This window comes from Stomoxys calcitrans, chromosome 5 (genome assembly GCF_963082655.1).
Source record: "Stomoxys calcitrans chromosome 5, idStoCalc2.1, whole genome shotgun sequence".
NCBI classification, from domain to species: Eukaryota; Metazoa; Arthropoda; class Insecta; order Diptera; family Muscidae; genus Stomoxys; species Stomoxys calcitrans.
The window spans coordinates 120,115,941-120,142,706 of NC_081556.1; the positions used below are offsets into that span (position 1 = coordinate 120,115,941).

The window sequence follows — 26,766 nt, forward strand, 5'->3', positions numbered from 1 at the left end:
TATCATCATAACTTAATAATCATTTTTCTATAAATTCCTGTATTTTCCCCCCTAGGTCGAAAAACAAGAACTGGCGAAACAGCTGCAAGCTGCCCAACAACAAATCCAGCAACTGCAACAACAATTGCAACAAGCCGCTCAAGCCGGAGGTGCAAATGCTGGAGCCACCGAAGCGCAACGTCAACAACTCGAACAACAACAGAAACAACTGGAAGAAGTGCGTAAACAAATCGATAATCAGGCCAAGGCGGTCGAAAGTGAACGTAAAATCATTGAAGAGCAAAGGAAACAGATCGAAGCCAAACGTAAGGATATCGAAGAGAAGGAAAAGAAAATGGTCGAATTCGATGTTCAGTTGCGCAAACGGAAAGAACAAATGGATCAATTGGAGAAACAAATACAAGCTCAAGGTGGTGGCGCTGCAGCAGCGGGAGAACTCAACAAAAAACTCATGGACACTCAGAGACAATTGGAAGCGTACGTTTTAAAGATGGCTCACAGCGCCTCGACAATACATAGATTAATTGGTTTTTTATTGCAGTTGCGTCAAGGAATTACAAAACACCAAGGAAGAGCATCAAAAGGCCGCAACGGAAACGGAACGATTACTCAAATTGGTACAAATGTCTCAAGAAGAACAGAATGCAAAGGAAAAGACAATTATGGACTTGCAACAGTAAGTTTAGAAAGTTAAGAATCAAAAGTTTGGAACCTCCTCAATTCGTTTTTCATTTTCTCTTTGCAGAGCCTTAAAGATAGCCCAAGCAAAAGTCAAACAAGCACAAACACAGCAACAACAAGATGTAAGTAGAGTCATATATAATCATTATAATCCGGATTTTTATGCAAAATCGAAATTTTGTTATCAATTATTTGGTATATGCGTTGGTATTTTGCATATATGCCTTCAGAATCGAAGTTCTGCAGCCATTACATGTTTGCAAACTTACATTTAATTACAAAATACCACCGCATTTGGAAAACAATGAATTTCAAAATTTTGATTTTCCATAAAAATCCGGACGCTAATAATCATTTAAAACAAATTAACCCAATAATGTTCTTTGTTACCCATAAAGCCCAATATCAATATTGGCGATGCAATGCCTTAAAATAGAAACTAAAAGTGGAGCCCAATGTGGAGAAATTTGCAAAATTTTTCAAAAACTTGTCCCTCAAAGAATAGCTTTCATGTGGTTAATCAATAATGAGGATTTGAAGTCTTGTTACTATCTGGGAACTTGAAAGTAATGAATTTTCAAGAAATTTGGAGATAAGATGGAGATAACACAATTAGATAAAACCAACCTAAATATTGTAACAATAAATAAATGTTCGATGCTTGTTAAGTAATTTGTCCCCAAACCGAGGCAACGAAAGCCTCGGTCGAAAATTAATCAAATATTTTATGTCGAATATCTCCAAAACTATAGGAAATGTTCGGTACACGAGAAGATATTTTTTGTAGACCGATAAGTTGTTTACAAAGCCGAACACAAATTAATCTGAAGCAACACAGACAAAAATTCGAAGGCGAATGAACAACTCTGAGGGCCAACTAATAGAGCCCATGCATTCTAGATTTCGAAATTCTGTACATCATCTTCCAAACACCTTATCACTATAAATTTCAAATTTCAGAATGTTATCTCAATCCATTGTATTGGGATAAATTTCGGCACACGTACTGAACGACTATCGCTTCTAGACCAGAAAAGGTAGTGGAAACTGCGGGGGATAGACACAATGGTCAAGTGCATCACAATGGCCCTGAATGACTCGCTTGTGTCAGCATGTCCTAGTCCCAAGCAAAGGGGGCAAACAGCGACCGCTATGGTTAACCCCAGAATTGGTTGGTCTAAGAAATGGCTGCACAAAATTCTTCAATAGGGCGAAGGCCACAAGGATACTACACAAGTGGGACGTCTACAAGGCTGAGCTAAGAAAATGCAAGGGCGAGCTTAGAAAAGCTCACAAAAGATCCTGGTTGAAATGGTGCAGCTCCGTGAAGTATACATCTGAGGTCTTTAGGCTGAGGAAGATCCTATTCTCGAGACCTATTATGGTGGCATTTATTCAGAAGTCAGATAGCGTATGGGTAATGTCTAGTGAGAAAACACTAGAACTACTCGTTGATATATATTTCCCGGGATATGTATATGAGAAGAAGTTATCATTGGTATTCCTACGACAGAGGTTATTGGGGACATTGTGTGTGAGTCGAAAATACTTTGGGCGATAAAAAGTTTCAATTGTTTAAGTCGCCAGGCCCTAAAGATGTATCGCCAGTTTAATTACATGCTACGTCCAACAGACTGGCTCTTTGGCTTATGGAGATTTACTCTGCTTGTTTCAGCATGTCGTATATACCTGTGGGATGGAGGAACACAAACGTCTATTTCATTGTATAAGCAGGAAAATCTTGCCGTACGAAGGCAAAGACTCTAGAGAGGTTGATAGAAGCACATCTTAGGGCAAAGATCCCTGGAGATTGGTTATCTCGGCAACAGCATGCATCTAGTAAGGGGCAAGTCCACTGAAACAGCCCTTCACGACCTAATCTTGAGGAATTGCGCCTCGTAGGAGCTGAAGAAATACTATGGGGAGATCGGTTTATATGGGAGCTTTTAGACCGGTATAAAAAAGGTATAAAAGGTATAAAAATATGGTTCAGCAGAGGAACACCTCAAGAAGGTGTACTGTCTCCTCTACTCTGGAATATAGCCATTAATAATATATTACTGTCTCAGGAAGATAGAGGTGTAAAAGTGAACGCGTATGCTGATGAAGAGGCAATTGCGAAGTTCTGCGTGCGACAGCGAAGCAAGCTAGTGAAAGTGGTCTAGGCGTAAATCCGTGCAAGACAGAAGTAATTCTTTTCAGCCGGACATATAAGGTACCTGCAGTGGCACCTGTCTGCTTACGAGGAGAGAATGTTCGATTTACTGAAAGCGCAAAATACCTGGGTGTTCTGCTGGACAGGAAATTGAACTTTAAATCCAACATTTTGGAAAGGGCAAGAAAGGCAACTCTTGCCCTATACACCTCCAAGAGGGCTATTGGCAGTTGTCGGACCTATAATGCTGTATGGTGCTGTGGCCTTGTGGGCGGCGCTTCAAAAGTCCACTTATGGTTCAATACTCAGTAAGATCCAAAGGATAGCTTGTTTGTGCAAAAACGCCGCACTGAGGGCGACACCATCTGATGCACTGAATTTTATGCCACACCTAATACCCCGGGACATTGTGGATAGCCTATTTCCGCGACCACTGATGTAAGGGCGCCCTCTGCTTCATCACTGATACTGCGTTATTCTTGATGCAATGCCCGATGTTCCAGGCAGTGTGGATCATACATTTAACATCGTCGGCGGTTTCAAATCCCATCGCAGTCAACATTCGTAATAGGTTATTCATTGTGGTCGCACGTAAGAGTGGCAATGTGGCGATAATATGTGTGCAACTTTCTCTTTTATATTTATGTCATGTGGCCCACAATTTACACAACTGTTTCTTTGCATATGGTTTACCTAGTTTCTAAGGACCCAGTCCACTCGGCATGCGTCTAAAGGTTGGATCAGTGTATTGGTCCGAGCATATTTAAAAGCCCCCTCGGTGTCAATGCATACCGTCTTGGCGCACACATTGGTGCCGTCTTGCCATCGAGGAATTCTTTTATTTTGTGCACAACCTCGTGCCGGGCAGTTTCCATCGACCTCCCCTTGACATACGCATGCTGTTTATATTTGAGCAATTTGCTACTCTTTATTATGGTATCCATAATACGTTCCATGTTTTTGAGAAGAAAGAACGTAAGGCTTACAAGTCTCTTGGCCTTTGGTGTCGCATAATTTGCCTTGCCGGGCTTGGGTATAAATACCACCCTTGCCTCCTGCCAGGCTTTCGGAGTACATGCAAGTCCTAGGCACGCTGTGAAAATAGCCAGAGGAGGTGCCAGATAGTCGGCCTCCTTTCGTAGTAACGCCAGAAATATTCCATCAGTTCCGGGTGACTTAAATGGTTTCATTAACCATAATTTCCGTTATGATAAGCCTTCGATCAACCTCATTATTCCAAGATTCCGGTGTCTCCGTGCATCCCGTCGTATCCTGTTGGAAATCCATTTCCTTCAAAAGTCTCAACATGTCCTCCGATGTAGTGTGTGTAGCTGTCTCGTTCCAGTAAATGGACTTCATTCGTTAAGCTGCATTCAGTCTCCCGTCCCTGCACAGCCTCATGTTCCAATATTAGGATCTTTACCTATCCTAGTCTTCCAAATCTTAAGTAAATGGGTTTCTTCGAAGAAAGAACACAAAACCGACTTGTAAGGGTTAAGAGGTCAAATCGGGAGATCGGTTTATATGGGAGCTTTATCAAGTTATAGACCGATTTGAACCGTACTTGAACAGATAACGAAAGACATAACAAAACCCTACATGCTAAAATCGGACAAAAATTGCGGCTTGTAAAAGATCAAGAAGTCAAATCGGGGGATCGGTTTATATGGGAGCTTTATCAAGTTATAGACCGATTTAAACCGTACTTGAACAGATAACGAAAGACATAACGAAACCTTGCATGCTCCAATTCGGACAAAAATTGCGGCTTGTAAAGGCTCAAGAAGTCAAATCGGGAGATCGGTTTATATAGGGCTATATCTGGTTATAGGCCGATTCGGACCGTACTTAGCACAGCTGTTGGAAGTCTTAACAGAACACTTCATGCAAAATTTCAGCCGAATCGGACAAAAATTGCTGATTGTAAGGGCTCAAGAAGTCAAATCGGAATATCGGTTTACATGAGATCTATATCATGTTATAGACCAATTCCTGTCAAAGATCACACCAAAGCATTTGACCTTGTCAGATATCGAAATCGACTTATTGAGGAAAAGTGGTGTCAATTTTCTCTGGGTTAACATTGACACCTCTGGGTCTAGTCTAGTCATATGCCATATGCACGACCCTTTCTGCTCTTCTGCATACCTGGTTCGGATCCTTACCCCTAAGAAGTATTATAATATCTTCTGCATAGCAGACGGGATCAAATCCCTCCTCAGTCAGTATTCGTAATAGAACATTTATGGTGCTCATCCAAAAGAGTAGCGATAAAATGCCCCCTGTGGCGTGCCTTGAGCTACTTTCTCCCTTAAATTTATGTCATAAGACACACAATTTATCCACCTCTTTCTAAGCATATGGTTTATTCAGTCTCTAAGAACCGGGTCCACCCGATACTGGTCTAAAGATTGGATCAGTGTGTCGGTCCGCATATTGTTAAAAGCCCGCTCGATGTCAATGCATACCGCCATGGTGTTCGTTTTGGCATCAAAGTATTCTTCTATTTTATGTACAACCTCGGGCAGGGCAGTCTCCACCGACCTTCCCTTGACATAGGCGTGCTGTTTGTATTTGAGCTGTTCGCTGGATGTCCTACTCTTACCATGGTGTCCACAATAGGTTCCGTAGTTTTAAGCATATCATGTTATAGACTAATTTGGACAAAGTTGTTGGAAGTCATAACAGAACATTACATTGAAATTTTGCATTTTCAACCAAATCGGATAAAAATCCCGGCTTCCAGGGGCGCAAGAAGTCGAATCAGAAGATCGGTTTATATGGGAGCTATATCTAAATCTGAACCGATATGGCGTATTTGCAATCCCCAATGACCTACATCGATATTAGGTATGTGTGCAAAATTTCAAGCGGCTAGCTTTACGCGTTCGACCTCTATCGTGATTTCGACAGACTGACGGACAGACATACTAGATCGAAACAGAACGTCGAGACGATCAAGAATATATATACTTTATGGGGTCTTAAACTAATATTTCGAGGTACTGCAAACGAAATGACTAGTATACCCTCATCCTATGGGACAGAAAGGACAGGCGGACAGCCCGACATGGATATGCTAAATCATCAGGAATTTCTGAATCGAACTACACATTTATTGCAGCCACTATAGTGGTGCAGGGTACAGTTTGTGGTTTTGTAATAAATTTCATAAAAATGTATACTTAGTTCACCAATTTCATGCTAGGACCTAAAATTCTCAACTGGAATCTCTAGAAAGCACTATATTCAACATTGGACATAATTAATTTATATTGTAATGTTTTTTTTAGTGGCAAATGGGATAAACATAACATAGAACAAGAATGAGTTATTGTTTTTTTAATTTTTAATTTAATAATTATTTGCGATTTTTGCAATTTGTTGTAATTTTCTTTCTTGTTTATTTTACAGGCTGGACCAGCTGGATTCTTAAAGAGCTTTTTCTAAACATATACATAGTTATAAACAATTACTCATATAAAATTACTCTTCTACACTAATCTACGACACTACAGTTTACAGTTTCTATACTTATATTTGTACATTTATTAATGTTCTTTGCTTTCTTCGAAAATACAACCAACAAACAAACAAAAAATAATCAACAACAAACAAAAAAAAGGGAAAACCCAAAAAAATCAACAAAAAATATATCATTGAATCTTCAGTATTTTTGCCACATATTCTCTCTCTCTCCCTCTATCTCTATCTCTCTCCAAAAATGAAAAGACAAGACAACCAACCAACAACCAAAACCAACTCTCTCAACAAAACTTAAATTCGAATATTTTTTCTACTCGATATTTATACATACAAATTAACAACAACAACAACTGCTGATTGCTTTCAAATTTATAATTAAGTTAAAATTAATAACAAAAAAACGTAAGTTGGAAATCTTTGAATCTTATTTCCTGTTGAGTTTCAAAAATTTCAAGCCCACAGAATTGGATTAAATTATTGATAGTAACAAAAAAAAAAACAAAACTAGAAAATATAATGAAAAAAAAATTGGTTTAACTATAAAACAAATTAAGATTTATATATATACATAATAAAACAAATACAAATATATATATATATATATATATACATATAAACATAATGTGATGTCATCATAAAATTAAAAAATAAACAAAAATTAAAAACCATAGTTTACTATATTTGTCAAATAAACAGAGAAACAAATCATATGGATGAATAAGAAAATTAGTAAAGAGCAAACATATACATATATATTTATAAACAAATAAATATACGAGTATATATGTAATAATTGAAGAAAAACTTATACAGCATTACCAAAACCCCCATTAATACCCCCAATGACCCCCCAGAAATACATATTCACTTTGAAAAAGGCAAACAAAAAAAATAACAAACCAAAAATGTTAGTAGTTAATATTAAATAAAATTACCGAAATCCCCCTAACCCACAAAAAAACAAAACAAAAGAAAACAAATAACAACAAATCATAACCTTATTATTAACAATAATTAACATATAGAAAACCCCGCCCTCCCCCCACAAATTTGTTATAGTTAGTAAATTTATTTAAGTGAGATAAAGTTAAATATTATTAAACAACTAAAATAAAAACAAATAATATTATATTATAAAATTAATTGTATATATTAGTAAATAAAACAATAAAATTAATATACGATGAGATTAATTAGAACAAAAGAAAAAGATCCAATGCGGCAGTAAAAACATGAAATAACAACACACACAGTAAATACCGAACAAACATTAACGTAGACATATTTAAAATTTAACCAACAATATTAATCGAAAATAAAAGAACTTGTCCTCATATGTTTCAGATTACAAAATTCCACACACATGTAAATACAATTCAGAAATTGGAAGGAGAGCTATGCGAACAGCAGGATTCACTAATAGAAGATTGCGTCACTTGTTGAAAACAATGTCAAATGTGCCGCTTGAAGAAGTGACGAGAATTGAGAAAATTTCAAAAAATTTCTCTCAATCAATCTTATTTAGTGAGTCCTGGCAAATAACCATTAAGAAGGCATGCAGTGTTTTGGGAATTTTACGTTTATATGAAAGCTAAGTGTAATTTTTTTCAGTTTCCAACTATAATATATATAGGCTCTCTTAATATAATGACTACTTGACAATTTATTTACTAACAAAAATGTATCAATATTAGCAGGGAGTCGTCGAACCTCGATTATCCGCCATTCTCGGGTCCAGAGCCATCACACATAACGATTTTCCCGGATGACATTTTTTTCCATCTTCACCGCATGTTTTTAAGTAAAAATTATGTACTGTGCTGTTTTTTAATATTCATCTCTGAAGCTGAATCTACTATCGTCTGGCGGAATTTCTAGGTTGATATCATTGATAATATTAAGAAAATACTTTAGGACTAGGAAAAATTTTGTTGCTAATGACGATGGATAATGCTAGAACTCTTTCCTTTCTTCAGTCTTCGAATATATATAATGAAAAATGGTTATTCTCGAAAAGTATTTTCGGTATTTTCGATGTTCAAAAAGTAGCAAAATATGTACCAAAGTATCAAAATTATCATCCCTGGTTTGAAGGCTTTGGAGCAACTTAAAATCTGGTTTCGTCATCTGTCTTTAGAATCTTTTTCGGTCTTTAGACTATGTAATTTTTTGGTAATTGATACCAAAACGGTTGATTTAGACCACGAGAATGTTATTAGAAAGGAGAGATTGTTTCTATGACTTCTGAAGAAAAGAAATTGCCAGCTTTTCAGACAAATCGAGACACTGATATCTCACCCCTGGTGGTGATTGGTTTAAGATCATCCTCATTAATGCAAATGCAAATTTTGCTCATGAACATTCCACTAAGGAATGTTCATCCTCATTAATGCAAATACAAATTTTGCTCATGAACATTCCACTAAGGAACAGGGGCAAACTCATTAATATCATTGTGAAAAATATTCGTTAGCCTGACCGGTCTACAGTTTCATAGCTCAGCAATTGTAGGTTGAACACAAGCATTAGGACTATGTGAAATCTACGTAAGCCAATCACCATTTACCACTTCACGGACAGTTGCTTTTTTTCTGAGCAATATCTTCTGAAACAATCCCTGTTCTCCAATCCATAATCTCATTGTGTTTGCTATATTCCTCTGCAATATTCCATCTAGCTTTGTTTCTATATTTAAAATCAACAACTCATGAAAGCTGCATATTTTCTATGTACTCCATGCTCCGAGTGTTTAATCATATTTTTTTGGAGCATGTAATCATTACTCCGAAATTCAGTAATGATTTTTGTCCTATTTCAATTCTTTCATATCTTTCAAAGGTATTCCGTTTATCATCTTAATCTTTGCATGAAACTACGGATTTTATCATGTTTTCTTCCACATCTTCTAACCTTATTACATCTTAAGTAACCCTTTCCAAACCGTTTGCGTAGGTTATATGAGATATGTGGCCATTATTGTTTTCATTAAACGCTAAGGATCTACCACTTCGAATTTAATCAAGCATAACGACCACAAAAACGGTATAAGTAGAGATTATTTCAATGAGTTCTTAAAGAAAGATTAATAATATTCTAAAGCGAAGATTTTATATTTGTCAATTATAACTTATGTTTTTTAGTCTAAAGCGAATATCAGGATTTTTTTTTTTTATTTTCTTCTTGGGGCGAAATTGTAAAGAAGTAAAAAAAAAATGTTATTTTCTGAATCTTCCACACATGAAAGTAGAAATGTGGTATCAGATGAAGACCACTCAGAAAATAATCACCGCAAAAAAACTCAACAACTGTATTTGTATGTGAAAAGCGTTGGTGCTCAACAATTTTATTAATTGAACTAATGATTTTAGTTGTTGAAATGTGTTTGCTAATTCTTGACAGACAAAACTTTGAAATTTTAACGATATCCACTAATTTTTTTTTTTTGAGCTAGTTGTTGGTAGTCTCCTAATTGGGACCACCTCATTATAAATTTGTACAAGAAAGCTACCTGCTGTTGGACAGAAAGAAGCGTTCATCTCAATTAACTTGTCATATTTTATCATTCAAGATTGCATAATCCAAATTTTTAAAATCTCGCTAGAAAAACGTCTCCTTAGTTTTATGTACGGTAAAGTCATATGCAAGGAAAATAAGATCGTGTTTTTAAAAACATGGAACAAATGTTTGATCATTTAACTGTGTGGAATATTTGTATTGTTAATAAGAAATAAATCTAAAATTTTGTTGACAGTTGAAGGGGAATGCTTCGGATTCTTCTGATTAGCAGCAGTAAGGTTCAAAGTTAAATTATCCATGGTTAATGGAGAATCAACCAGGATATTGCAGTTGAAGTCTCCTGAAATAACAACGTCATTATAACCCAAAGTTGCGCATTCCAAGACATCATAAAGTCTTCACTTGTTGATAGAACTGTTGAAGGGAAATGTTTAGGATTCTTCTGATTAGCAGCAGTAAGGTTCGAAGATAACTTAGCCCTGGTTAATGAAGAATCAACCAGGATATTGCAGTTGAAGTCTCATGAAATAACAACGTCATTATAACCCAAAGTTACACATTTCAAGATACCATAAAGTTGTAGTAATTAAAAGTCTTCACTGGTTGATATAAGAGAAGTTTTTAGCTGTTTCTTTAAGGAACATTTAAGGAAACTACAACAGATTTCTAATTTATGAAAATAAAATATAATTAACTTTTTAACATGAGGCGAAAATTTTTTCAAATTAGCTTATCATTAAAAAAATTTTTTGGTTCAAATATTATGAGTTAACATATAAATAACCTCTTGATTCTTCTCTGGCATTTATCAGAATTACAATACCTTAAAAAATTTCAATTAATTGAGCTTCTATAAAAATCTTCAAAGATTTTGAATTTTCATATTACTTTTTCCATGGATTAACCCAAGCACTGAATGCCTTTATTGCAGCAACCTCCGAAAATTCCAATCATAAAAATTAGAACATTTTTCAAAACCAAATTCACTAATAACATTCCGTTGTAATATTAATAAAATAGTTCTCTGCCAATGCTTTTTATCATATTTTATTTAACATTGTTATAGTTTGTACGAATTAGTTCCATAAATAAAACTTTTGTTTTTGCAAAACAATTAAAAAACATAATCAATATGAAATAAAAGTAATGCTAAACTCTTGTATTGTATCCAAAACAAATTGTAAGTAGTTATATAACTATTGAAGAAAAAAAAACTAAAACAAAGCAACATATAACATGCATATATAATAATTAATTAAAATACATTAAATTATTATTATAAACCCAGCATACATAACATAGATACTATTAACACAGACACAAACATTCACACACACACACCCCCTCCTATCTACTAAATTCAAAAAGGACATGCAACAATTTCAAATAACAACAACAACAAAAATAATTAATCAACAAGAAAAAGAAGTTCCATAAGGATAATACATTATTTCAGCACTAGGACAAATTATGTACATTTATCAGTTTGTTTTTCAGTCACAGACCACACACAGTTTCAAGTGAAACCAAAAACAAGACGAAAAGCTATAACACAATTTATTTAGAAAACTATAACTTACTGTTACTTTGGGTTTAGAACAAACAAAGCAAAATACTAAACATGATGCAAAATAACATAAAGCAAACAAAAATTTGAATAAATTTTTTTTTGTAAATTTTAAGACATCACTGCCATGTTAAAGGAAGTATAAAAAATAACAAAAAACACAACAACTACAAAAAATATCCGCAAGAAAACAAAACAAATTAAGAACTTAATGTATTCATTTTTACTGTCTCAGTTTCACTTTATAATACTAACTATATTAATAAATAAATGAATAAAATACAAAAAGCAATTCGAAATAAACAAGATAAACACAAATCTAAATTTGATTTCTTTTAATTAGTTTCTTATCAACTTTCTTAATTCTATACTATAGTTCTACACCATTTCCCAATGGGGTTTTTAAGGAAAGAACTGGCAAGTATCATACTTTCTGCTTGCTAAAATATTTTATTTAATTTTTGTTCAATTTTTTTTTTGTTATCCCACAAAATTGAAAGTCAATGAAAGAATTTACATTTATTGAAAGGTGAGGAACACCCTGTAAAATTTCTTTTATACCATTCCATGTTATATCATTCTTTGAAAAGGACTACTAACGCATGGAATGGCAGGTGGGTTAGGATTTAGTGGCAGTTTGCAGTCAGACTCATTCAGACATTTTCGGAACAGGAAAAGGAAGATGCCTACTAACCTATGTTAATTCCTACCGTTGAACCATACAGATCGCCTTAGACTTGCGAACATTCACATCCGACAATTCAAACAAATTCAAACAAATGCTATGCGTGTCCTGCACTGGCAGCAGATGTTCTATTATCTCGTATTCCTCGACGTCCTCACATTTTTTGCAGAAGTCGTTACTTGCAACCTTCAGTAACACTTATTAATTAATCAAGAAGGCTTAATGCTTTCAAGAAATTTTATTACAGGGCTGGTTTGCAATGTATCACAACTTTTTCTAAAAGATCTTAACACTGAACGAAGTACTATGACAGATAATAACATAAGTTTCGCGAAATGAGATTAGATAATAATTATGTTTGCGTGCGAATTCTTATCTTCAAAACTCGTACATAGTTTTAGTTTAAGGTAAATTGTTTTAGTAATAGGTAAATTGTTTTAAAAATTTAAATATTTGACTTTTATGGACAGTTTCGCGAATATACTTTTTGTACAAGGCGTATTTAACAGGGTGGCCGCATCGGCGAATTGCTACAACAATGCATTTTTTTGGGAACTTGATATGTCAAAATTTCTAAGCAAGGCGAATACAATTCTATTCGCCATGACATTTGAAATTTCGGGCAAATTTGCTTCGACCAATCAGAGCAAGAAGTTTATTTATTTGTATGTGTCAAGTAAGTAAAAACAAATTTGAAAAAGTACACAATTCTCATTAGCTCCAATGGCTAAACCCACAAAACTACCAAGATGGCAGGTTTTAATTGTTTTCACCAGGTTTTTGTAGAGGTAGATAGCTACCAAGTGAAGATGATCAAAACGCTCAAATAGGAAAATTGTGACTAGAGGCCAATCAGGTTATTTGAAGAGAACAGTTAAAGTTTCGTGGTTACGAGTATGAAGTTGTCATTATGGTGTGTGCCCGTGCGTCAATACTGGCCATTGGGCTTGATGTATCCCTCGAAATATTAAGTTTGTTCTATTCACCAATATGAGGTAACTTAGCGTGTTTACAGGGGATCTCTCCTAGATGGTGTGAACCTATCACTCTCATTGCAGGACTTTGACATCGCGCTGGACAAATGACTGACTTACGTTTGATTTGTGGGGATGAGGAGTTGTAGACGGTTTAGCACCTATTGTGTTACTGCCCCGAAATTGCGAGGTTATTTGCAGAATTATGGCTAAACGAACACCTTTTTTTATGTATAAACTATCTTCAGGTACATAGTCCTTGCGCGATTCTTGACCCCTATAGCTTTGAATGGCAGATTGGAGGGGATTCTCCAGCCCGCCTGGTCGCCGCTTTGTCATGTATGTCGGCTCCTTCTTCATTCTAATGTCTGACAATGTACTGACGTAAATTGTATCTATGTTCTTTTGCGGTTTTTGAATCTTTTTGGGGCGACACAATGGATCTATTGGGTATAAGTTCCCTAAGCGAAACTTGCAGCGATTGAGGTTGTTAGATGCGTGCCTAAGTTTCAGAACCATAAGAGCAGAAAACACAAAAATCAATTAAAAAAATATTTATTTTGAATTCAATATTTTTGTAAGGCGAATTCAAAAATTAATTGACATATCAAGTTCTATCAGCTGGGTTGATGCGGACACCTTATACATACGCCTTGTTTTTTTGTACTTCTATCGTTTGTATAGATTTGCTTAGAAGTTTCTATTAGCTACAACATGGGGAAAGGCGGAAAAGTGATTATATTAACAGCGGTGGCTATGATTAGCTCTCATATTTGTGTTTAACTACTATAAGTCCATAGACAATTCTTAAAGTGTGAAATAACAGAACATAAACGTGCATAAAACAGTATAACAATATCATTATTGAGGTAAGTAATCATTAATAGCAATATTAATAATAATGCATATTCCATGCCTACTTTAAAAATTGCCTGATTTGGATATGGATGCATTAACGTACACCTGGAAATATTATAAAAACTTAAAAATGTACATTATATCATAGGATTAGAGTAAATAAGGATATGTTGAATTCCCGAGATAATGCAAGAGTTTTTAGAGAAACTCATGCACTCACACAAACGACAAAGCAAATCACATTGTGTTTAACTTGTCTTCAAAGTGCTGATGACTAGACGAATATTTCAAGGTGTTACAAATGGAGTGAAAATTAGTATACTCCCATCCTATGGTGGATGGTATAAAAATTAAACTGTTGGGCTTTGTTTGTTCCGAGTAGACTCTAAAATGACTGAACTGATTTCCCTGAAATTTTCACAGATGCTAGTTTTTGCTTTAAGGTTTGCAAGAAATAAGGCAAAGAAAATTGTTCACTTTTAGTAGCCAAAAACCAAAACAGGCCTGAATATTCACCATGGATTGCTTTCGGTAAGTTATATTCGCCTTTATGTTCAAAGAAACTCAAATTAGCAGATCAGTTTATGTGGGAGATATGCCAATCCATATGGTTCAATTAAGTACATACTTTGCTAGCATGTTGGGAGTAATCACAAAATCATCTTGGGATATCATGGCTTACAATATAACATATACTATATGGGATGAATAGGAAGATTAGTACCTCTACAAGTCCAGTCATTCCGTTTGTAATACCCCGAAACATAGATCTACTGCCTTATAAAGCACATACATATATTCATAAAGAAACCGCACAGAGTACAGCATGTTTGCTAAAGTCGCTTTCCAGCTAATATTTTGTTTCCAAAGATGCAGAAAAAATTTAGTTTTTGGGGATCTGATTGTTCTTCAAAACTGCAACAAATGTTGTTATTGTTGTCGCGAGAAAATCCATCAATTTTCCTACATACTTTTTATTGAATTTTATCTGATTTTTTATTGTTGTGTTGGTTTAAAATACTCAATTTTTTTAATCGATTTACAAAATGTTATTCAAATAAGATCTAGGGAACTAGTATGAAAAGAGCAAAAACGTCGGTATAGAAAACATTGACCATAGAAACTATAACATAATAATTTTTTTTTTGGAACGGTTAAAGGATTAATAATTGTTAAAGATTATTGAATTAGTTGATCACATGGACTAATATGAACTAAGTAATTATTTTGTATTTATTGTTTAGGTTTAGATTGAACGGGTCGTCCATCAAAGAGATAAATTCACTTGGACACCTGGGACCGAATTACCGCATACGTTATCGAGAGCGCTTTCGTATCGAATGAAATTTCATCTCGTGTTTAATGGATGTTATACTACATTTATAAACTTTTTAATAAATCATGATCCTTTGAAAAAACTGCATTACTTATAAATCAAAAATTATTTTTAAATAAAGAAATACATAATTCACAATAAATTTCGAACAATTCTACTCGTTCACGCATGCGGTAATTCGCCCCCTGTTATTCCTACTTCACTGGGAAATGGTGTAGAACCAACAAAAACATTGGCGGAAAGGCAGTATAATAATATTACAACACAATTCCTATCTGGACAAACATTCTTAATATTTGAAATGGTTAATACGTTGGTTTTTCACAGTGATATTCTATTTGAAATGGTGTATGTATAAAAAGTATAGCATTATACCACCAAAATGTATAAATCCAATTCTTAGATTCCTTAGAGTTTTTATGTCGATTGACATGAGTTACATTCACTCCTTAACTCCATTACCTTACGTTTTCGACAAAAAGTTCGATATTGCATGAACAACTGGCCGTAAAAATGTCTTGCCAATCTTTTAAGCAAGACTCGTGTCGATTAGTTCGAATAAAAGTTGACAAATTACGATAACGGTGCTTCAAACTACGTTTGCGTATAAGCTGAGACAAATCAACAATCGTTCGTGTGGATCTTCGAAGACAAGAAATCCAAAGAAAGTTGTTCGTGGAAGAAGCACTTCGAAGCAAATGGTTGCTTGTTTCTTAGACAAAACTGGTCATTTGGCAACTGTTCCGCTTGACCAACCTAGGACGGCCAATTCTGAGTAGTACATCCCAATTTGTTCGCCTGAAGTCTTGGGAGAAATTCAAAAAACGAACAGGAAAAGACGAATCATTGTTCTTCATGACAATGCGTTCTATTAGATAATATGCCAGGCCATGTGTTCTTTTGCAAATTCGAGCATAGATAACTGGCTATTCAATCCACCTCTACAGCTCGTCTTTGAATCGATCTGCAGTTAAACCTCGATTATGCGGTTTGTTCTAATTATGACGATCACAATTGGCAATTTCATGATTGCCAGAATGTTATATTGCAGCCCTCGTATACATATATACAGGTGGGAAAATAGTCGTTGTAGTTCAGACTATTATATAGTATGACAGGCTACGTGTGCTTTTGCAAATTCGAGCATAGATAACTGCCAATATTATCCACCTCTACAGTTCATCATTTTTATTGATCTGAAGTTGAAACTCGATTATGCGGTTTGTTCGAGATCGAGCTTAGCACAAAAAATCGAATACACGGTTAATAGAGGTTTTCCGTATAACTTATTGATAGCTTTTCAAAATTCATATATATATAATTATAATTTTCAACGGTTGTTTCCCCTCCTAATGCTGGCAACATTTGTGAGGTACTCTGCTATCTAAAACTTCTCTCCAAAGAGGTGTCGCACTGCGGCACGACGTTCGCACTCGGCTATAAAAAGGTGGTCCCTTATCATTGAGCTGAAACTTGAATCGGACTGCACTCATTGTGAGAAGTTTGCCCCTGTTCCTTAGTGGAATGTTCATGGGTAAAATTTGCAATTATTTAAAGTTAGTTTTATTGTTGTAACAGTGTGTTGTGTCCTATCTTTCGTCTGCTTGATTCTGTTGAATCTTCAATTCCATGAACTCTACGACTAAGGTAGAGTGCACACAGAGGGATCTGGGTCCGGAAAGAGCGCGTCTATCTGAGTGTGGTCCCAGATCACAATCGGGAAACACATTCTGCATGTCACCATCAATCATTGTTTTGTAGGAGTTGAGGCGGCTGCATCTGCCAGATCGTAATTGAGCCAGAGCTACTCTGGTTTGCCTGGGGAGGTCAATTTCTTCAGGTGCAATGAGAAGCGGTCGTTCTTCAAGGACCACATTCACCCGGTAACTATTCACTGTATTTGCTAGCGCATGTGCATGATTGTTGTCTAGACCCGCTTGATATGGCGCTTGATCTAGAGTTTCTCTCTTGTAGCGCTGAACCTGATGCTCTAGATCATGTGGGAAATCATGTCGGGATTTCTGGTTTTTTTAAGTTGCCTTCGTCTGATTTTAGGAATCTCCATTAGACATATACTCTTCTCTTTGGTTTTGATACTCAATAATTTGAAACCCAACTTTAAATCAAAATGAAAAGGGGAATCTCAGAATTCTATATCAAACAATCATGTGTGTGATACACGGTTAATAGATTTATACTACGGTTAATAGAGGTAAACCATATTTAATAGAGATCCAAAAGCACATCCAGCCGATTAAAAGATATTACCAGTGATAAATACAGTTTATCGATTATCAGGACCTAATATCGATCAACTGTAATTATCACTTTCATACAAGCGTTGCATAACTATCTAATATACAAAATTCGCCAATGGAAAAATTCCAGCCTTCCAACTCCTTTGCCTGTAGTGGTCAATTCAGCAGCTTTTTATTTTACAAAGGGTTGGGCATATGACCAGAACCCACAAGCTAATTTTTAGTTGTGAAGCTTACTTTACTTTAAATAGCCATTACAGAAAATGTTTTCCTCTAGGCGAAAGTAGAATAGATGTCCAAGAGCCAAGATGTCGATCTTCTGCGCTGCTTCTCCTATCTCTACACTTAGTTTCGAGTTTTCGCTCTCCACTTTGCCTATTTTTCCATATTCTATTATGGTCGCCTTCAAAAGACTTCGTTGCTGGAACTTCTCCATGACAACATGACCTAGCAAACGTAACCGATGTATCGTGATATGTTTAACTTTGCTATCTTCATCATACAGCTCGTGGTTCATACCACATCTATATTCTCCATTAACACAGACTGGTCTATTTATTGGGTTGCCCAAAAAGTAATTGCGGATTTTTCATATAGTCGGCGTTGACAAATTTTTTCACAGCTTGTGATTCTGTATTTGCATTCTTTCTTCTGTCAGTTATCAGCTGTTACTTTTAGCTTGCTTTAAAAAAAAGTGTAAAAAAGTATATTTGATTAAAGTTCATTCTAAGTTTTATTAAAAATGCATTTACTTTCTTTTAAAAGTCCGAATTACTTTTTGGGAAACCCAATAGTTTACGAAGGATGTTTGTTTGTTTATGTTTAATTGGCTATGACAGAACATTTGTTCCACTAGCCGAACGTAGAATAGCGTTCCAAGCGCCTCGATCTTCTGCGTTCATTTTTTAATCTCTCATACCAAGTTTCGAGGTGTCTCCCACCACTTGATATTTCCATCGGACTTTTGCGTGTACTGCCGTGTTTGCCTTCAAAAAACTTCTTTGTTCGAGCTTCTTCATCCATTCTGACAACATGGCCTAGCTAACGCAGCCGTTGTATTTTGATACTTGTAACTATGCTCGTGGTTCATACGACGCTTATATACTCCATTAACACAAACTGGTCCATATATTTTACGAAGAATCTTTATCTCAAACACTCCAAGCACTGACTCATCTCCTTTCCTAAGTATCCATGCCTCATAACAATATAACAACACGGGTAGTATCAGTGTCTTGAATAGTGTTATCTTCGACTGTCAAGTGGTGGCCTTGTTTCTAAATTGCTTACTTAATCCAAAGTAGCATTTTACAAAGAATTGTTCTCTCAAACACTCCAAGTACCACCTCATCTGCTTTTGCAAGATGAGACTTGGACATAATTTTCCAGATAGACTTAATAGCTTGTAATTAAAGAAAAATCTAAAATTCTTGAAAACCGTCGTTTTAAAACACTACTCCTACACTACACTAGTATCTGCTGAAATCAATTCTTACTTAACTGAAATTTAAAGAAACCCCTTTGTAATTAGGATTATTTACAGTTTCAATCCTAAAGCTTCTTAGAATATTAAAATTTGTTTCTCAACATTTTAAAGCACAATTTATGCTACCTGTTGTCTTCAAATCTTTTCAAATAGAATGTTCACAGTGAAAAGCCAACTTAACAACAATATGAAGGACATTATGAATGTTATATTAAAAAAAATCTGGGAAAATAAAGAATGTATAGAACATTTCTCTGTGTAGATAAATATATATGTCAGCAAGTAGGTGTTAGCATAACAGTAAAAACTGTCAGATAATTAAAAGTCGCAATAAATGGAATATGCTTTAGATGAAACAAAACAAAATGAATAAATAGAATAAAACAAATTGTTATTACTAAGTATATATACAAAAAACAGAACATACATACACATACACTAAGGCCTTATTATTGATTTCCATAAAAACAAATAAATAAACTACATTAATACTAAAAGAACAACAAACTATTTATTTTAACAACGTTTTTTGAACAGTTAAAACCAAAGATAAAGCACTATTATGAAAATTAAAACAATTAAAAGATGAAAAGATACAAGTGTATAAACATACAACATATACTAATATAATATTAATTAAAACACATAAATACATATAAAAAAAATATACAAATATATACACATCTATTCCAACACAATCACTAACAAGTAAACAAATTTTTATATGCCTTATTAAGCTAACTTTAAATAAAATAAAAATACACAAACACAAGTTGAATAATAAAAATACATGAAAATACTATAACAATAGCTTAAAATCTTTATATTTTCTACATACCCTACAAAAATATCCAACACAAACGCAATCCAAAACTTGTCTAATACTTCTAAATTAATATATAACCATCTACAAAAAAAAGATACACTAATATGATACTCAAATTCCAAAAAAACAAAAGAAATTAAACCTAAGATGTCATAATAAGACCAATTGTATAGAGGTAAATTTAACATTGTAATAACGTACATACTTAATCCTATTTTCTCTACCAACCACACAAAAACTGAGCATCTCCCTTGAGTTGATCTCTCTTACAGTCTTTCAAATATTGCATGTAAATGTGAAAATTAAGAATATGTATTATACACTTATAAATAAGAAGACCTATTATGTGTATATATATTCAACATAAAACTATAAAGTATAAATTAGTCTTAAACTGTATTATACTTCTAAACTACACGTATACACTGAGAGAAACAAACAAGTTTGGTTTATGTCTCTTTCGCCTCCAAGCCTACAGCCTTAAGCTAAAGCAAACATATGCTGAAAGAGATCCAAAAGATTTGGTTAATCGAATTATCGGTATTGATCGATCAATAGGGAACCTGTCGGACAATATTTGTAAAAACAACAAACTTATCTATTTAAAACATTTTCATTTCATATATATGTAGGCAACATTTTGCTTCTAAAATCTATTCTTATCTCAAAAAAAGCAAATTAAACAAACAAAGCAAAACTACATATCTTATAAATTAGTTATAACTCTGCAAAAATAAAGCAAGACCCTAATTTAAAAATCTAAGCTTGACTAAAAAAACCCCCCAAAGCTACTAAGAAGACATTATTTCATTATAACACCAAGATTTGCTAACAAAACCCATATAATATAGAACTCCGCTGACTCAAACCCGCCATCTCGTGTGCTACGAGATACTACATATTGTACTATTAAATCCTAAAAAAAATTCCTTCCACCCATCTCTCTTAAATTTTCTTTAGGAATCTAGTAGTGGTTATCTAAAATCTAAAAAGAACAACTAAAATATAACAAAAAGAAAGAACAACAAAATCATATAATCCCCGCCGTCGTATATTCTTTAATTAATAAATACAATAAAATTACAACAACAACAAAAACAAAACCCATGAAAAGAACGTTACAGTATTTATATTATAAATCGAAAATATTATCAACTAAAAAAATATGCATACATACATACAATTGGGAATTAAAATTTAGGTATTAGAAAATTTTATATTATCCAAATAAAAGGAAAACCAAAGACAAACAGAACTCTAATCAATAAAAATAATTGTAAAATAAACAAGGAAAATAACCAGAATTCTTACACAGTTCATAATTTACAAATACTGATATAGTACATTTATTACTTCGGATAGCTAATGTGTGCAAAAAGACATGTTAACTACATTCGGATTTTAACAACCATCGCATACGTTGATGTCGCATTCGCAAAACGTCTGTTGCATGCATGTGGCATTACAGTTGATTTGACAGTAGTGTTGAAATAACAGAAATCCCAAGAGATGTCATTTTACAGGGAATTTATTGGCGACAAATGGACGTTTGAAAAATTTGCAAAGACATAATAAAACCTACACGGTTTAACGTGATCATCTTCCCCACATGCCCTACACATGCTATCACTTGCCACACCGATTTTGCATAAGTGAGCTTGTAGTCCTATGTGTCCTGTTATGACACCAAAAGCTATACTGACCTCCTTCTTACTTCCTTTCAGTAATAGTCTCGTCCTCTTACGATCCGGATCACAGTGTTACATGCGTTTATCGCCCACGTCCTTAAATCGGACTGCATCCGCCCGAAAGGTTTCGGGTTAACCAAGTTTATCGGCGGCAGTTGTCTGGCCTTCACTACTAAATCGTCTGCCCTTTCATTGCCCCTCACTTCGTCATGGCGCGGCACCTAAACGATATGGATTTTGTCATCCTAGAGAAGGCGTTAATCTCCTTCTTACACTGCAAGACTGTTATTTTTCCTATCGTCCTGGTTGTTATTGCCCTTATGGCCATGTTTCTGTCCGACGTTCTTACGTTAGTACCAGGCCGCATCACGTATTCCGTGATCGCCTGGATCTCTGCTTGCAGGACCGTATTATGGTTAGGTAGTCTAAAACAGATCTTAGTCCCTGATTTCTCAATGTAGATCCCCAGCCCCACTCTGTCCCCTAGCTTTGATTTCCAGACGGCAAAACTATTGTTCTGTCAGACTGCAAAACTATTGTTCTGCCAGACTGTGCCGCTGGCAGCAATGCCTCGCACTCGATGCAAAGTGTCGTCTAAGGTATCGGATCGGAAGCCTCTTCCCTTTCCTATAGTCGCCTCGATTATACCGCGATGGTATGAGGTGCTCCCATCCTCAATTCATTCTCCCATCGCCTTAAGTCTCATAGCCGCAGTGGCTGCCTAACATTTGATCTGCAGGTCAATGGGTCGGATGTCTTGAAAAGTCTCAATTGCCCTCGTGGTCGTGGTCCTCATCGCTCGTCTATGCCAAGACAACATGTTCTCTAAACTTGTTGTATGGTCCTAACGTTGCACTTTTTCTCCAAAGTCGTCCACCAAACTACAGAGGCGTAAGTATTTATTGGTCTAATCACGCTTCTGTAGAGCCAGTGGACTATCCTCGGATTCAGGCCACATTTCGATCCTACGGCCCGTCTAGATAGTACCCCATATCTGAGAGCCTTCTCAGTACGCTCCAGAATGTGACACTCCCAATTAAGTTTCCAATTCAAGATCACACCTAAGTATTTGACCTTGTCAGGTATCGAAATCGTTTAATTGAGGAAACGTGTTGCGTTAAATTGGCCCACCTTCGTCTTCCTCGTGAATAGGCATATTTCTGTCTTCTCTCGGTTAACTTTGAGACCCCTGGGTCTAGCCCAGTCATATGCCATATGCAAGACCCTTCGGCCCTTCTGCATAGGTGGTTGGGATCCCTACCCTAAGACGTATTATAACATCGTCTGCATATCATACGGGTTCAAATCCCTCCTCAGTCATTTATAGTGGTCACCCAAGGGAGGGGCGATAAAATGCCATATCGGTTTAGATTTAGATATAGCTCCCATATAAACCGATCTCCCGATTTGACTTCTTGAGCCCTTGGAAGCCGGAATTTTTTCCGATTTGGCTAAAGTTTGCATGCGGTGTTTTGTTATGACATCAAACAAATGTGTCAAGTACGGTCTAAATCGGTCTATAACCTGTTATAGCTCCCATATAAATCGATCTCCCGATTTGACTTCTTGAGCCCCAGGAAGCTGCAATTTTTGTCCGATTTGACTGAAATTTTGAGTCCGGTGTTCTGTTATGGATTCCAACAACTGTGTTTAGTACGGTCCAGATCGATCTATAACCTGATATAGCTCTCATATAAAATGATCTCCCGATTTGACTTTTTGAGCCCTTACAAGCCGCAAATGTTGTCCGATTTGGCTAAAATTTTGCGTGCGGTGTTCTGTTATGACTTCTAACCACTGTGCCAATTACGGTTCCAATCAGTCTATAACCTGATATAGCTCCCATATAAACGGGTCTCTCGATTATCCTTGTTCGGTTCCAAGAAACTTTAATTTTTGCTTGTTTGACAGAAGTTTGGTATGTAGAATAAAATTGAGAACTTCAACTACATTTATTTTGTATACATTTTTAGCAGAACCCATGGTGGTGGGTTCCCAAGATTCGGCCCGGGCGCTTTTACTTATTTCTATATGAAATTTGCTGTTTTCTACACAGCAGCGAATGAAAATAGCTCATATCGAATTTGCTGACAGGACTATACTTCCCCGGTGAGAATTTCTTCTTCTTGTCTGGGATCTTGATTTAATTTTTCTGTCCTTTTGCTTTCTTGTGCCATGGTGTGTCATTCTTTTTCTCTCCTACCTTCTTCTATGCCGAACACAATGGACCTAAGATTTCCGAGTGCAGCGGAAATTGCTAGTGGCGTGCCCTTCAGCCTGTCCTAAGTAACCTATTACCTAGGAACCAAGATAGTATAAATTTAGAAAGGGAGAGAGAGTCCAATCCATACAGTCTTTAAAAAATATAATGTATTGCAATTTAGTGACATCTATCCTATATGATCTATTGTATGTTATTCGGGGATTGGTAGAGACTTCTCTCTATTGATATTGACTGTGTCAGCATTTGACGTGATCGTCTGTGTTAAAATCCCGATGAGAACATTAGAAACAATTTTCCGCGCTAGTTATATCCTTCTAGTGCTGGCGAGACTTGTGTGGGAATTACCTTACGTAATCAGCTGTTGAAACTTATCTACTGATTGTTGTCGCTTTGCGGCAAGCCGTTCGGACTCGGCAATAAAAGCGAGATTCATTATCATTGAGCTTATAACTGATTCAAAATGCGCTCATAGATATGAAAGAAGTATACCCGCTTTTCCTTAATGGAATGTTCATGGGCAAAATTCCCCAAAAAATGCTCTTTATTCACAGAAATTGACTAAATGTTGCCAAGACTATAATTTCAATCTCAATTATTTAGATCAATTAAATACACATTTATTTTAAGTCTAAGCGATTTTGGCTCTTTGCATAATAAAACGTGTTTTGTGTTGCTCTTGTAACTGTATGTTTAAAACAATGGACGCTTCTAATGTTGTAAAGATGCAATAATGTCTAGAATCGTCTTATGAGGAATTTTTCTACTGAAAATAAATATACAATTGTATACATTAGCTTGCCGAATTTTAAATTATAACAATTATTGTCTGATTTCAAGAAAATTAACATTACACACAAACTCAAATATTGTTTAAATCCGTATGTTTTATATTATTAATATAAAACAAATATTATAACATTATAGAGACAAATAAGGAAACTAATTTAAAACAAAATTTACTCATATAGCAAATAAATGATAACTTAAGTATATTATACAGAAAATAATGTTACACAAACACTAAATAAATAGAACCACATACAACAGTTAAATGAATTTATGTACATTTTATTAAAAAATCAATAAAAATCGATGAAGATGAAGAAAAGAGATACCAAAAAACAATATATATATACATACTTTTTATTGTTACTAATTAAACAAACGGAAGAATAATAACAAACAAAATCTTTGTTATGTTTTCAGTATATGAATGAAATAAAACAAACATAATAATTTTTACCTCATCGTTTTTACAACAATTCAAATACAAAACTCAACTAAAAGATATGAAATAAAACCAAACAAAAAAGCAATTCTAAACAAAGTAATACAGAAAAACACAAATTCAAACTAAAAGGAAAAACTCAATAACTATTCATAAACTAATAACAAAAAAAGCCAACCAACAGTAAAACCCCCATGTAAAAGTTGTTTTATTATTACACTGTGGACGCACATAGGATTAAAATTATTATTTTTTTTTTTTCAAATTGCAATAAGCCTTCTGACATTAATTTCAAGAATAATTGAAAGATAAGTAGCTATAATTCATTAGAATTTTAAACCTGTTGGATGCTCTTCATGGTCTTCTAAATTTTGCGTAAGTAAACATTTTCCATAATTTTCCTTTAAGATGGATCTTAAGTTCGCGTTTCATAGTGAAAATTAATATTTATTCACGATTACTTTTTTTAGATAATAGATGTTGAAGAAGAAAACTTGCTGATTTCATTTATTAGGGCATTCTCTTGTTATTTATGATAAAATATTAATAAAATCATTGACCTTAAACTTGAATCGGATAGCACCCATTGATATGCGAGAAATTTACCCCTGTTCCCTAATCAAATGTTCATGGGCAAATTTGCAATTGTAATTTTCAAAAAAGTAATCGTGAAAAGTGCCTCTGACATGATGTTTCTGACTTGTTTTGGTTATTTTGCAATGTCTTCTTTTACTTTTGTGAAGTCATCTGCGTTAGGAATTTTACATACTTCTGCTGCGTAAAAGCAGCAGTTAGTTATAAACATTCATTTTCATATTGACTTTGCCTAATCACAATGACGAGATACATTAAGTGTAAAATTTCACTAAGTGCATTAGGTGATGTAGTTTTCAGAATGTCTGTAATACATAACCTAAGCAACTTTTGGTTGCAACTGAGTTTTTAACAGTAGGTGAAAGCAGTGTTGCCACTCAAGATTATTTCCTGCCAAAATTTAGGAAAAATCCTACCAAACCCGACCAAAACCTACTAAATGTTTTAAAAACCAATATTTTTTTTGTAGCCACCACCGAGAAGTTGGTCATTTTGCCATTCTATTTGCAACACATCATATTATAAATTTCCAAGATCGCAAAGCAGTATACATGCTCGAACGTCGTTATATTCATTACAATCTACATCTGAGTACGAATCTGGCTATATTTGTAAGTAGCTCCCACGTTGCCCTGTTTACCGACTGAAGGAATGCAAACAAGTAAAAGCGTGCTAAGTTCGGCCGGACCGAATCTTGGGAGTCTTGGGATTTTGCTAAAAATGTATGCAAAATAAATTAAATTGAAGGGCATAAGTTTATACTACATGCCAAACTTCTGTCAAACCAGAAAAAATAAAGCTTCAAAATTTTACCCAAATCGGACAAAAAAAGTGTGGCTTGTAAGGACTCAAGAAGTTATCGGTTTATATGGGAGCTATTTGAGGTTATAGACCGATTTGGACCGTACTTGACAAAGTTTTTGGAAGTCATAACAGAACACTCCATGCAAAATTTCAGCTAAGTCGAACAGCATTTCAGCCAAATCGGACAAAAATTGAGTCTTCCAGCCTTAGGCTCAAGAAATCAAATCGGGAAATAGGTTTATATGGGAGCTATATCCAAATCCGAACCGATATAGCTCATTTGCAATCCCCAACGACCTACATCAATATTTAGTATATGTGCAAAATTTCAAGCTAACTTTACGCGTTCGACCGCTATCGTAATTTGGACAGACGGACGGGCGGACATGGCTAGACGGAA

General features: G+C 35.0%; 2 protein-coding genes across 16 annotated transcripts in view; one reads left to right on the forward strand and one right to left on the reverse strand.

Annotated features, from left to right (window-relative positions):
• Window positions 1-11,729, forward strand: part of LOC106089369 (ELKS/Rab6-interacting/CAST family member 1) — a 289,868-nt gene extending 278,139 nt beyond the window's left edge. For all 15 annotated transcript variants that reach the window (XM_059370218.1, XM_059370205.1, XM_059370204.1 and 12 more), the window contains 4 exons: window positions 56-477; window positions 542-676; window positions 746-803; window positions 6,251-11,729. In XM_059370218.1, coding sequence (XP_059226201.1) covers window positions 56-477; window positions 542-676; window positions 746-803; window positions 6,251-6,286 — 651 coding nt within the window. In that variant the 3' untranslated portion in view covers window positions 6,287-11,729. The remainder of the gene's footprint in view (window positions 1-55; window positions 478-541; window positions 677-745; window positions 804-6,250) is intronic.
• The window catches only part of LOC106094039 (molybdopterin synthase catalytic subunit-like), a 515,852-nt gene that overhangs the window by 461,292 nt on the left and 27,794 nt on the right, over window positions 1-26,766 (reverse strand). The gene's annotated exons all lie outside the window — the stretch shown is intronic.